Genomic DNA, 13,739 nt, shown 5'->3' with positions numbered 1-13,739 from the left:
GAGATGCTCTGGTTCAAAGGGAATGGACTTGCTTGCAATGCAGAGATGCTCTGGTTCAAAGGGAGTGGACTTGCAATGTGGAGATGCTCTGGTTCAAAGGGAATGGGCTTGCTTGCAATGTGGAGATGCTCTGGTTCAAAGGGAATGGACTTGCTTGCAATGTGGAGATGCTCTGGTTCAAAGGGAATGGACTTGCTTGCAATGCAGAGATGCTCTGGTTCAAAGGGAGTGGACTTGCAATGTGGAGATGCTCTGGTTCAAAGGGAATGGGCTTGCTTGCAATGTGGAGATGCTCTGGTTCAAAGGGAATGGGCTTGCTTGCAATGCGGAGATGCTCTGGTTCAAAGGGAGTGGACTTGCTTGCAATGTGGAGATGCTCTGGTCAAAGGGAATGGACTTGCTTGCAATGCAGAGATGCTCTGGTTCAAAGGGAATGGACTTGCTTGCAATGTGGAGATGCTCTGGTTCAAAGGGAATGGACTTGCTTGCAATGCAGAGATGCTCTGGTTCAAAGGGAATGGGCTTGCTTGCAATGTGGAGATGCTCTGGTTCAAAGGGAATGGACTTGCTTGCAATGCAGAGATGCTCTGGTTCAAAGGGAGTGGACTTGCAATGTGGAGATGCTCTGGTTCAAAGGGAATGGGCTTGCTTGCAATGTGGAGATGCTCTGGTTCAAAGGGAATGGACTTGCTTGCAATGCGGAGATGCTCTGGTTCAAAGGGAATGGACTTGCTTGCAATGTGGAGATGCTCTGGTTCAGCTCTGGTCAGTTATGTGATACTGCTGTATGTGCACGTCAGCTGTTGCGCCATTGATGAAAACAGAAAGTATAGTTTTACTAAAAAACCAGCAAGAACGCAGTGTTAAATACAGCTGTGAAAGTGGAAACAAAGGCTTAAACACAAAAATGCCACATTCAGTTAATACCAACACTAATGACATTAATGACAATGCACAGTAACACTTTACATTTGTGTCTCTCATGACTGGGTATTTACATAGTAGTTACTAATGTAAAAACACTACCAATTACCTGACATTAATTAGCTATAAATCTTGCAGTTCCTCCCGTCAACAGCACTCAGGTGTCATATTTTGAAGAAAGCTTTCCTTAATTTTTTTCTGTTATTAAGCAAAATAGATTCAACCAGCAAACTGCTAAATTAACATCAGGTAAGAAGTAACTTTCTTCTCTTTTACCTCACTCATCAATGTGTGATACAGCCACTGAAGGACAGGATTTCTCTCTGCATTCAAAGTTGAATTAAATTTTAAATATGTTTTCATGTCTTTAGAACTCTAATCGAAATACCATTCCAAAATACAGAGGATTTTTAAAAATCAGTTTGATATTGAACTTGCATTTTTTTTTTTTCTTGGATCTCTGTATCATGCAGAATAGATTTTGTGATACTGGTACACTGGGCACTCTGTATTTATCAAACTTGAAAAGTGCAGGCATTAACAACTAACACATCAGTCTGAATAGTTTCTATATAAAAATACAGACTGTGGAATATTCAACAAGAGACAGCTGATCCACATTCATGGTCTGCTAAACACAGAGTCCCTACCTCTGTTTGTGGACAGCAGTATACTATACCTAATTCAAAACCAAACTGTGCAAGGAAACAATTGCTGCTATTTATATATTTAAAACAAACAAACGAAAACAAATATCTGCTTCCCTACAGTGAGACGAAATCTTTGATCAGTTCATTTTAAAGGGATGGAAGATTGTTTCCCATTTGAATTACCAGGACAGCTTTCTGTAGAGTGTAATCAGTTGTGTTGTTCCCTTTATGTGTGCAGTAGAAATGTGCCGTCACAAAACCCCCATTTACAGAGTGGCTGCTCACCCGACCACAGCAAACCCCCATTTACAGACTGGCCGCTTACCCGAGCACAGCACTGCAGCGTCTTTCAAAATTTATTTTGAAGTTCAGAAATATATTTAGTAAAATATTCATTTGAAGTGTCGGTGACGATCTACTATATACAATTCCTATAGAAGTCCTATAATGGATGAGAAGTCACATATGTAACCTGGAATAAATCGTCACGAGAATGAAGCTCCTCAGCTGCTGTATACAGGCGCCGGCACTTCTATTCTGCTGCTCCATGCAGGCACTGACCCTTCTGTTCTGCTGCTCCATGCAGGCACCGACCCTTCTATTCTGCTCCATGCAGGCACCGACCCTTCTATTCTGCTCCATGCAGGCGCTGGCCCTTCTATTCTCCTCCATGCAGGCACCGACCCTTCTATTCTGCTCCATGCAGGCGCCGGCCCTTCTATTCTGCTGCTCCATGCAGGCACTGACCCTTCTGTTCTGCTGCTCCTTGCAGGCACCGACCCTTCTATTCTGCTCCATGCAGGCACCGACCCTTCTATTCTGCTCCATGCAGGCACCGACCCTTCTATTCTGCTCCATGCAGGCGCTGGCCCTTCTATTCTGCTCCATGCAGGCACCGACCCTTCTATTCTGCTCCATGCAGGCACCGACCCTTCTATTCTGCTCCATGCAGGCACCGGCCCTTCTATTCTGCTCCATGCAGGCATGACCCTTCTGTTCTGCTGCTCCTTGCAGGCACCGACCCTTCTATTCTGCTCCATGCAGGCACCGACCCTTCTATTCTGCTCCATGCAGGCGCCGGCCCTTCTATTCTGCTCCATGCAGGCGCCGGCCCTTCTATTTCTGCTAAAGAAAGATGCACGTTTTCAGAACAACCGGCAACTTGAATTAAGAAATGTAAAAAGGACTGCCAATAAAAATGGAACAAATAATATATATTTATTAAACACAGGGCACTTGTCAGTTAGGCTTCTCGATTATAAGAACATAAGAAAGTTTACAAACGAGAGGAGGCCGTTCAGCCCATCTTGCTCGTTTGCTTGTTAGTAGCTTATTGATCCCAGAATCTCATCAAGCAGCTTCTTGAAGAATCCCAGGGTGTCAGCTTCAACAACATCATGACTCAATCACCTACTTTATATTGAGATTTAAGGGTTGATTAAGTAATTATCTGCACAAGCTACCTTCAATCGATTAGTAATGTCCTAATTGATTAACAAAGGGTAAATATAATACAGTCGAAGCCTCAGAATTTTCATCCACAAATCAGGAAGCTGCCTTGCAGGACACCACCACACTGCAGAAAGTTCAAGTAGAACTGCAATTCCAAACACAAGAACAAAGTCCCTTACCTTTCAGATGAACTGCATTGATGAAACAACAATGCTTGTGCAGGTATGGAGCTTTTTAATGTAGAGATTCTTGTTGTTTTGTGTAGATTATTACAATTCCACATCATATGGGCCTAATGAGGTATGCGGTTCCATCTGTTAATTGCTCATTCACATGAAGAATCGATTGAAAGAATGTGCCAGGATGAAAAGCCTTATTGAGAATATGTGTTGAGCCCCCTGAGATTTACTGCTACTGCGTGTTTCCTGAACAATCACATCTCATTACATTTCACTGTGCTTTTAACACACATCTGTATAGCTTTATATGGATCTGTGTGGAGAAATCTGCCATTCTGAAGTAGAAGAGAATATGAAATATTCCCACAGAAAGTCAAGCCGCTGAACATTTTGAGCTTGCCTTGCACTTATTCGAGAAAAGATGGTTCTTTAAGCTTTCATTCAGAGTGAATGAATGATTTGTTGTTTCATTAACTCCGATACCAGTTAGGACTTCTTGGTTCTAATATGCAATAGAGCAGCGTGTCAGAAAAGATGAATAGAAATGATTCCACACACACAGGTATTTTGTATTACAAATAAATGAGTTTTAAGCTAAAAGTAAATTAGCAGAGGGCTGTATAAATGCACAATGCATGCAAATCAATTCTGTACACCAACGAGGGAGGCTTGCATTCAAACACATTTGCAGGGACCCTATAGATCACTCTTTCTTGCTTTTCAAAGAAACACTGGGGGTTGTAAATTGAATTCTTGCAAATATTGAAAAAGCCAGCTTGCAACAATTTCGTGCATCAGTTTCTCTTGAGTGGAGAGCTTGTAGTTGTCTTAAATATTTTAGAGGCTGCTATAAAAGTGTCAGGTGTGAGTTTTTATTCTGCATTGTCTTCTTTTTATTTAAAGGTTGGTTTGGGTATTGTATTCTTATGTAATTCATCTATTAGATTGCGCTATTCCTTAGCAAGTGATATGCGATGTTAAAGCAGTGGCACTACAATTGGTCAAAGGCAGCAGCTATGGGGTGAGTCACTGAGCAGATTCATATCAGAATATGTTTGTGTCTAATTTGTTAACATTAAAACAACACACCGGGTTGCTAGTGAATTGTGAACACATACACTCTAACTCAATAACCACATAAACATTCAGAGGAAAAAAAAACATTCTAAAATGAGTGACATAATTACAGTGTTATTATGCATAGTTCCAATGTACTTCATGTGTCATTGCTTTGCATGATATAACCCTAATCTTAACTCTAACCCAAACCCAAATCCCTTTCTGACACACTTGTGTACTTACATATATACAGTATACATACTGGAACATGAAGATTTCTGTTAATGGTATACAATGTGTATTCAATCCAGTTCAGGGTTATCTTGGAGAGGTTAGACTGTACACAATAACAGGTATCTTCCATGTTTGTAAACAATCATTACCTGGGAGTCTTAGAAGGCCTGTCCTTCAGCAGCAAGGTTTGTTATGACAGGTTACCATGGCAACTTTTTTCACAGGACAAAATGCCTGAACTGCCTCTTAGACCCGCTCTTGTAAAGAAGAGTATAACAACAGTGCAGGTTCTGGTTTATTTTTTTAAAATATAAATTAAGAACAAACATGTGAAATCAAGGTCTCTATAAAATGAACACAGTGTGTTTACACTGCGTGTTTACATAGTAGTTACATGGTAAATACATGTGTACTTACATATAATTACAATGTTATCGTGCACCGTTACAATGTATAATGTAATGGCCACATGTATATAAGGAAGGAGAAATCCTTCCTTTGGGAGGAGTTTGGGAGGTGAGTGTTTCTGCTGTGATTTTTTTTTTATTGGTTTGAATCGTTATAGTGAAGGTGAATGCTCAGCCTGTATTGTTATAGTGTTATATGCTGCTCTGCTGCCTAAAACACACTTTAAGTTAAAAATCTTGCCATACATTTTTCATGATGAGTTTCAGACAGGTGCACTCCACTCAGTGAGATGATTAAACTGGTGCACTGACTGGAAATTCAGATATTAGTAAGAATGCCTTGACATTCAACCGAATGCAAGCTCTGTAGATGAGAGGTTAGTATGGGTCAATGCTGTTGTCAGTGTTATTATCTCCTCGGCCACTAGGAGGAGCTGCATCACAGCCTGCTGGCATGCAGTACTCAGTACTCCTGCTGTTGACTTTTAGAGCACTTTGAATCTAAATAAATGCAGGACCATTGCAATAGATACATATAGGCCACTTTGATTAGCAAGGTTATGACAATCAAACATACTGTTTGTTTTATATAATAGATATATAGTATAGGTATATATATTATATAATACTATAGATATATAGAATATATTATTATATAATATTATCGCAAATTAGATAAAAAAGCGTCAGGTAATAATGATAATAATAATAATAATAATAATAATAATAATAATAATAATAATAATAATAATAATAACATTTTGTCAGTAAACACTTAGCATTATGTTGTTTTTATGCTTGTATTTAAAAAGCCAGACACACCGAACACACATTTAAACTCTGCTTCAGAGACCATGATATCAGAATACCATGTGCAGTGAACAACATGGCAACATTTTGAAAAGGTAGAGAAAACCACATTGGTGATTTCTCTCTTCATTCAGCACACAGACACTGTTGGGTTATTGAAAGTAATATTGCTGACTTGTGGCAGGGCAGCAGCCCCGCGTGTGCAAACGGTGTGCTTCGGTTAGAAAGTTTGTATGTTTTGAATGGAGGTTTGGCAGGGATGGGGTTAAAATCCCAGTCCTGCCAAGTCCATGAGTGGAATGTGGCTGGTCTTGATTGAGTCATTTATGGTCAATCAAGCCCCAGCCACATGGTTACAAACGGATAAATCCTGTGTTAAGAAAGAGGATGGTTCAATGAAGGTGAATGCCCAGCCTGAACAGTGAGTGTCAGTGCCTCTGTCTTCAGCTTGGGACACAGTTGCTGTGGTCAGTTATCTAACAGGAATGCTACAAAGGATATTTATGTATTGCAGCATCAAGTGTCCCTTCCTTTTCAACATTGTTGTCAGGGGCCAGAGATAAGAGACGGTGCCATTTGTGTTCTGCTTTATAATGAGAACGCAAGCAGAATGGCTTGATCAGCACAATGGGAGTGGTGACTGTCGTCTCATAACCCATCCTGCACTGTAAAAGGCCACCTTTAATGAGGGAGCACTGTATAAGGACTTGGTAGCTCAAGGGGACCATCCCATGGAAATCGTGAAAACATGGCGTCTCAATGAGACGTACCTGATCAGACACGTGTTAAATACTCAATTGAGAATAAAAAACAAGGATGAAAAATGCAGTGGGTTTTTGCTTTTGTAAAAATAGAATTAGTACAAACACACACTAAACGAATGATATATTCTGAGTATTCATTCAGCCAGTTCCTTAGGGCTATGACAGGAATAATTGAATTTAAAAACCAATAACCTTACTGGCATCACACAAACCTTGTTTCCTTTTCTTTTCTTTCTTTAACCCATAACATAAATAAATCATCTTTAGAGATTCTGGCTTTCTTCACTTTTTCAGGAATTATTTTACATTTTACAGCAGACAGCAGATTTGGGTGCTGTATTTTAAAGCAGCTGGATTTCAGGTTTGGGTGCTGTATTTTACAGCAGCTGGATTTCAGGTTTGGGTGCTGTATTTTACAGCAGCTGGATTTCAGGTTTGGGCACTGTATTTTACAGCAGCTGGATTTCAGGTTTGGGTGCTGTATTTTACAGCAGCTGGATTTCAGGTTTGGGTGCTGTATTTTACAGCAGCTGGATTTCAGGTTTGGGCACTGTATTTTAAAGCAGCTGGATTTCAGGTTTGGGCACTGTATTTTAAAGCAGCTGGATTTCAGGTTTGGGTGCTGTATTGTACATCAGCTGGATTTCAGGTTTGGGCTCTGTATTTTACAGCAGCTGGATTTCAGGTTTGGGCGCTGTATTTTACAGCAGCTGGATTTCAGGTTTGGGCACTGTATTTTACAGCAGCTGGATTTCAGGTTTGGGTGCTGTATTTTACAGCAGCTGGATTTCAGGTTTGGGCACTGTATTTTAAAGCAGCTGGATTTCAGGTTTGGGTGCTGTATTTTAAAGCAGCTGGATTTCAGGTTTGGGTGCTGTATTGTACAGCAGCTGGATTTCAGGTTTGGGCGCTGTATTTTACAGCAGCTGGATTTCAGGTTTGGGTGCTGTATTTTAAAGCAGCTGGATTTCAGGTTTGGGTGCTGTATTGTACAGCAGCTGGATTTCAGGTTTGGGTGCTGTATTGTACAGCAGCTGGATTTCAGGTTTGGGTGCTGTGACAGGACTGGAAGGAGTCCCTGTCGTAATTTGCCCTCCCGACCACCGGCAGCGCTGTGTAGGGTTGACCGTGATTGGATCAGGAGGCTGAACTCTGACCATGCAGGAAGTTCCGGGTCAGGCAGCCATCTTGGCCCAAGGTAGAACCATGCGGCCGTCGGGTCCCATCATTGCAATCAGCTGTGCTGTTCTCGTTGATTGGCTGACGTGGGGCAGCGTGCTGATTGCAGGGGTGGGACTTGGCAGTATTTAAGCAGTATGGTTTTGCCATTCGCGCTGTCTGGGCTGAACTGAAAACACATGCTGTGCTTGCTTTGTTGCTTTCATTCACTGCTGTTATTCACAGAAGCTTGAAAATCTTGGACACTGTTGGATTACTGGAGTGAGGAACCGAGGACTGGCCATTAATCTGTGAAAGGGAGCTAAGAAGCGGTGAGAGGAAACCCACCGCAGTACCACAACGAAACCCAGTGCTTCCTTTTGTTATTTATTTTGTAACCGTGACATTTTTTTGTTTACTCTTTTTATTTCAAACCTGAGTTTACCATTGCTGGTATTCCAGGTGGTTTTCTTGTTTATTTTTTGCAATACTGGACTGTTCTATTTTTATTGTTTTTGTAAAATAAAACCCTGCCCTGATACCATTGATGGTACAGGGCTCTAAGGACTAATCTCCATTTCCGGCTCCTGTGTGCTGTCATTTCTGGTCCTTCCCAAAAGCTCCACCCACTACCCTCCCACAGGTGGTGTCAGAAGTGGGATGAGCATGGACCGGCACACCCTGCAAGCCGTTCTGGAGGATCAGGAGAGACACCGTGATGGTATAGAGCGGCGTCGGGAAGAACGGGATGCTCAGAGGGATGCTGAGCGTACAGCCCACATGACTGCGATGGCTGACAAGATGGCGGCCATGTGTCTGGCCATTCAGAACCTGGTAGTGGCCCAAGCCCAAGCTCAGGTCCCGGTCGCAGCAGCTGGACCAGTGCTGCCAGTGCCCAAAATCCGTCTGCAAAAGATGACCCCAGAAGATGACCCGGAGGCCTTCCTGACCACATTTGAGCGGATGGCTACAGTGTCAGGGTGGCCAGCCGGATGTTGGGCAGCCCAACTAGCCCCCTGTCTAACTGGTGAAGCGCAGGCAGCATACCAGGCTCTGAGCAACGTGGCGGCGGAAGATTACTCCCAGGTGAAGACAGCTATCCTCCGGCGCCTTAATATCACCCCGGAGACGCATTGCCGGCGTTTCCGGAGTTACAAGCGGCTGGAGGGAACCCGGCCTCGCATCATGGCCCAGCAACTCTGGGACCATCTGACCCGCTGGCTGCGTCCCACTGAACGGACCACCCAACAAATCATGGAGTCTGTGGCGGTCGACCAGTTCCTGGAGGTGTTGGAACCAGAGACTCGAGCCTGGGTCGCTCGCCACAGTCCCGAGACGATGGACACGGCCGTCGAGCTGGCGGAGGCCTTCGAGGACGCACTGCTTCGGGTGGACCCCAGTCCAGCTCCAGTGAGGCATCTGCCTTCGCCAGCGCACCCAAAGACTGCAACGAGGCCTTCAGTTTTCCCCGTCCCTTTGAGCGCCTCTCCTCCAAAGTGGAGACAGAGGTTAGCTCCCAGCTGGGCTAGAGAGAATCCTTGGACCTCCCCTAGTGGACCAAGGGACAAACAGCCGTCTCCCACAGCGCCGCCTTCCCCTACCTGCTTCCGGTGCCACGAGGTGGGGCACATCGCGAGATTCTGTCCCATCGCGATGGAGTGTGACGTGGCCTTGCGATGTCCGGCTGCAGAGGGTGGTGAGTACAGGGGAAGGGGTCGGGAGGGGCCTTGCATTATTAATGTAGATGTTGGTAATATGAGTACCCACGCATTAGTGGACTCAGGGTGTAGTCACACTATAATTCGGTCTGCTCTCTTGGAGGGTACGCCTTGGCGGCCACAGGGGTCTGTGACCATCTCGTGTATTCATGGAGAAACCAAGGCATATCCTACCACTAAAGTTAGAATGACTGTGGAAAGTCGGACGTGCCATGTAGTCGTGGCCGTCGCTAAAAAGGTGCCATACCCAGTGATTTTGGGTCGAGATTGGCCTTACTATTCAGAAGTTAAGGTCAATGCGGCTCGGCCACCCATTGTAGAAGGGGTGGTCGCAACGGGGGATCCAATTGGCCGGATCTTTCCCTTGCAGGCCGACATATTTACTTCCAGGTTCCGGCCCCGTAAAACTAAAAGAGAGCGGAGGGCTGAGAAACTTGAGGGGGCATTAATGAGACAAGGCTGGGGATTGGTGGGGAAATCTGCATTGCCTGTCAAACGAACACAGAAGGGTGTGGGTGTCCAGTGTGACCAGCGGGAGCGGGTTACTGAGATCCCTAGAGCAGAAGCTACTGAGGCCCCGCTCGGCATACCGCAATTCTGGGACCGGGGTGTGGACCTGGAGTGGGAGCAAAGTAACGACCCCACTCTGGTGCACATCAGGATAGCGGGTTTGGTCTGTCAAGGGGAAGGAAGTTGAAGGCTGCTGGCCGCTCACATTTCCTCACTTCATCATGATGGGGCATTTGATGTATAGGGTATCCCAAGCCCCGGGCACAGGACAGCCTTGTAACCCAGTTATTGGTTCCGGGGTCTTTCCGCCGGGAGGTCATGAGGTTGGCACATGATATTCCCTTTTCTGGCCACCTGGGGCGGGAAAAGACCTTGGAACGAATACTGGCCCGGTTTTATTGGATGGGACTCCACATGGATGTGAGGAAATATGTAGCGGAGTGTCCCGATTGTCAGAGAGTAGCGCCGGGACGGGTTCGCCCGGCCCCGCTGGTCCCACTGCCCCTGGTTTGTACTCCCTTCGATCGCATAGCAATGGACATAGTGGGCCCAGTGCAGCCCGCCGACTCTGGATATACGCACATTTTAGTAATGGTGGATTATGCTACTCGATATCCAGAGGCGGTGCCACTGCGCTCCACTAGTGCTGTCGCCATTGCTAAAGAACTAGTTAAGATTATTGCTAGAGTAGGGGTGCCCAAAGAGATTCTGACAGATCAAGGAACTAACTTCATGTCCGATACCCTCAAAGAAGTTTACAAAATTTTGAAAATCCATCCCATCAGGACCTCTGTGTACCATCCGCAGACAGATGGCCTGGTGGAAAGGTTTAATCAGACCCTGAAGCAGATGCTGAGGCGATTTGTGAACCAGGAACAAAAACATTGGGCAAAACTCCTTCCCTTCCTGATGTTCGCAGTGAGAGAGGTGCCACAGAGCTCAACTGGGTTCTCCCCGTTTGAGCTGCTGTATGGGAGACAACCCCGAGGCATTCTCGATCTCGTGCGAGAAGGGTGGGAGGACCAAACCTCTACGTCTAAAAATGTAGTCAAATATGTACTACTGCTACGAGATCGCTTAGAATTAGTCGGTCGTTTGGCTCAAGAGAACCTGCGCAATGCTCAGCATCAGCAGCAGCAGCAGTACAATCAAAAAGCACGAATTCTGACTTTTCGAACTGGGGATAAGGTACTGCTGCTTCTTCCCACAGCTGAGTCTAAGTTGTTTGCCAAGTGGCAAGGGCCTTATGAGGTGGTTCGAGCTATAGGGAGAGTCAATTATGAAATCAGGCAGCCGGACCATCGAAAACCACTTCAAATTTATCATGTAAATTTGTTAAAACCTTGGAGAGACAGAGAGGCCCTGTTTATTGCTAATGATATCCCCGAGGAGGATTTTGGTCCTGAGGTGGGGCCACTTGGTCAAACAACTAAGATTTCAATGGGGAAACAGTTACTTCCCTGTCAGAAACAGGAGCTGGGCCAACTAATTGAGGAATTCAGTGATGTTTTTTCTGAGTTGCCCGGTAGAACTGACATTATTGAACATGCCATTATTACTCTGCCAGGTGTTCGAGTGCGTCAGAGGCCTTACCGGATCCCGGAAAGTCGGCGGGGTGTAATGCGCCGGGAAGTGGCCAGTATGCTCGAGCTGGGAGTAGTGCAACCTTCCCAGAGCGAGTGGTGTAGTCCTGTGGTAATGGTACCTAAGAAGGATGGCTCCACTCGTTTCTGTGTGGACTTTAGAAAGGTGAACGCTATCTCCAAGTTCGATGCGTACCCCATGCCCCGAGTGGATGAGCTCCTTGACAGACTGGGTAAGGCGAGGTTCTTGTCCACTCTGGACCTGACGAAGGGATATTGGCAGATCCCATTAACACCCAGCTCCAAGGAGAAAACCGCATTTGCTACCCCGGATGGCTTGTTTCATTTCAAGACCATGCCCTTTGGGTTGCATGGGGCCCCGGCTACCTTCCAGAGACTGATGGACAAGGTGTTATGTCCCCATCATCAGTATGCTGCAGCGTATATTGATGACGTGGTTATTTTTAGCTCTACCTGGAAGGAGCACCTTGATAGATTGGCGGCTGTCCTGCAGTCTCTGAGGGAGGCGGGGCTAACAGTCAACCTAGGTAAATGCGCGTTTGGCAAACAAGAGACCCAATATCTTGGATTTAGCATGGGTAATGGTCGGGTAAAACCAGTGGCTTCCAAGGTCCAGGCCTTGGTGGACACTCCGGTTCCACGAACCAAGGCTCAAGTGAGGTCACTTTTGGGGCTGGCAGGCTATTATCGCCGTTTTATCCCCGAGTTTTCCACCATTGTTAGCCCCTTGATTGACCTAACTAAGAAGAGCGCCCCAAACACTGTAAAATGGTCAGATGAGTGTCAGGAAGCATTTGACATGATAAAGCGGATACTTTGCCAAGCCCCTGCACTAGTGTCACCAGATTTCGACAGGGAATTCATCCTCCAGACAGATGCCTCGGATGTCGGTCTGGGGGCAGTCTTGTCCCAGGAGATCGATGGGGTAGAGCGCCCCGTGCTATACATTAGCAGGAAAATGGCTCAGAGGGAGCGCAACTACTCAGTTATTGAGAAGGAGTGCCTGGCCATTAAATGGGCCATGAACTCTCTTCGATATTATCTCCTGGGGCGGTCCTTCACTCTTGTCACAGATCACGCTCCTCTTAAGTGGCTAAAAACGATGAGGGACACGAACGCCCGGATTACTCGGTGGAGTCTGGCGCTGCAACCCTTTAACTTCACTGTTAAACATCGTTCGGGTAAGGAGCATCAAAATGCTGATTTTTTTTCAAGGGAGGGTGGTGATTTAGGGGAGTTAGGGTTGGCCGAGTGTGCCTATGGCTCCACTCTGAGGGGGGGGGGATGTGTGACAGGACTGGAAGGAGTCCCTGTCGTAATTTGCCCTCCCGACCACCGGCAGCGCTGTGTAGGGTTGACCGTGATTGGATCAGGAGGCTGAACTCTGACCATGCAGGAAGTTCCGGGTCAGGCAGCCATCTTGGCCCAAGGTAGAACCATGCGGCCGTCGGGTCCCATCATTGCAATCAGCTGTGCTGTTCTCGTTGATTGGCTGACGTGGGGCAGCGTGCTGATTGCAGGGGTGGGACTTGGCAGTATTTAAGCAGTATGGTTTTGCCATTCGCGCTCTCTGGGCTGAACTGAAAACACATGCTGTGCTTGCTTTGTTGCTTTCATTCACTGCTGTTATTCACAGAAGCTTGAAAATCTTGGACACTGTTGGATTACTGGAGTGAGGAACCGAGGACTGGCCATTAATCTGTGAAAGGGAGCTAAGAAGCGGTGAGAGGAAACCCACCGCAGTACCACAACGAAACCCAGTGCTTCCTTTGTTGTTATTTTGTAACCGTGACATTTTTGTTTACTCTTTTTATTTCAAACCTGAGTTTACCATTGCTGGTATTCCAGGTGGTTTTCTTGTTTATTTTTTGCAATACTGGACTGTTCTATTTTTATTGTTTTTGTAAAATAAAACCCTGCCCTGATACCATTGATGGTACAGGGCTCTAAGGACTAATCTCCATTTCCGGCTCCTGTGTGCTGTCATTTCTGGTCCTTCCCAAAAGCTCCACCCACTACCCTCCCACAAGTGCTGTATTTTACAGCAGCTGGATTTCAGGTTTGGGCGCTGTATTGTACAGCAGCTGGATTTCAGGTTTGGGTGCTGTATTTTACAGCAGCTGGATTTCAGGTTTGGGCACTGTATTTTACAGCAGCTGGATTTCAGGTTTGGGTGCTGTATTTTAAAGCAGCTGGATTTCAGGTTTGGGCACTGTATTTTAAAGCAGCTGGATTTCAGGTTTGGGTGCTGTATTTTACAGCAGCTGGAT

General features: G+C 45.7%; 1 protein-coding gene across 1 annotated transcript; it reads left to right on the top strand.

Moving 5' to 3' along the window:
• Positions 1-8,227: 8,227 nt before the first annotated feature.
• Positions 8,228-12,627, top strand: LOC121327489. The gene is made up of 3 exons (XM_041271560.1): positions 8,228-9,333; positions 11,433-12,443; positions 12,560-12,627. Exons 1-3 carry the CDS (start codon positions 8,298-8,300, stop codon positions 12,625-12,627), a joined length of 2,115 nt encoding a protein of 704 aa, XP_041127494.1. The 5' UTR covers positions 8,228-8,297.
• The last annotated feature ends 1,112 nt before the right edge of the window (positions 12,628-13,739 follow it).

This window comes from Polyodon spathula, chromosome 15 (genome assembly GCF_017654505.1).
Source record: "Polyodon spathula isolate WHYD16114869_AA chromosome 15, ASM1765450v1, whole genome shotgun sequence".
Classification (NCBI taxonomy): domain Eukaryota; kingdom Metazoa; phylum Chordata; class Actinopteri; order Acipenseriformes; family Polyodontidae; genus Polyodon; species Polyodon spathula.
This window is presented reverse-complemented; position numbering and strand designations above follow the sequence as displayed.

What these genes read in the sequence shown, in the direction of transcription:
- LOC121327489 (XM_041271560.1), top strand. Translation starts at nt 8,298, where the DNA reads ATGAGCATGGACCGGCACACCCTGCAAGCCGTTCTGGAGGATCAGGAG. An exon ending in ATGTCCGGCTGCAGAGGGTG is followed by an intron (nt 9,334 to 11,432) that starts GTGAGTACAGGG and finishes TTACTCTGCCAG; the next exon opens with GTGTTCGAGTGCGTCAGAGG. An exon ending in GAAAATGGCTCAGAGGGAGC is followed by an intron (nt 12,444 to 12,559) that starts GCAACTACTCAG and finishes GCTCCTCTTAAG; the next exon opens with TGGCTAAAAACGATGAGGGA.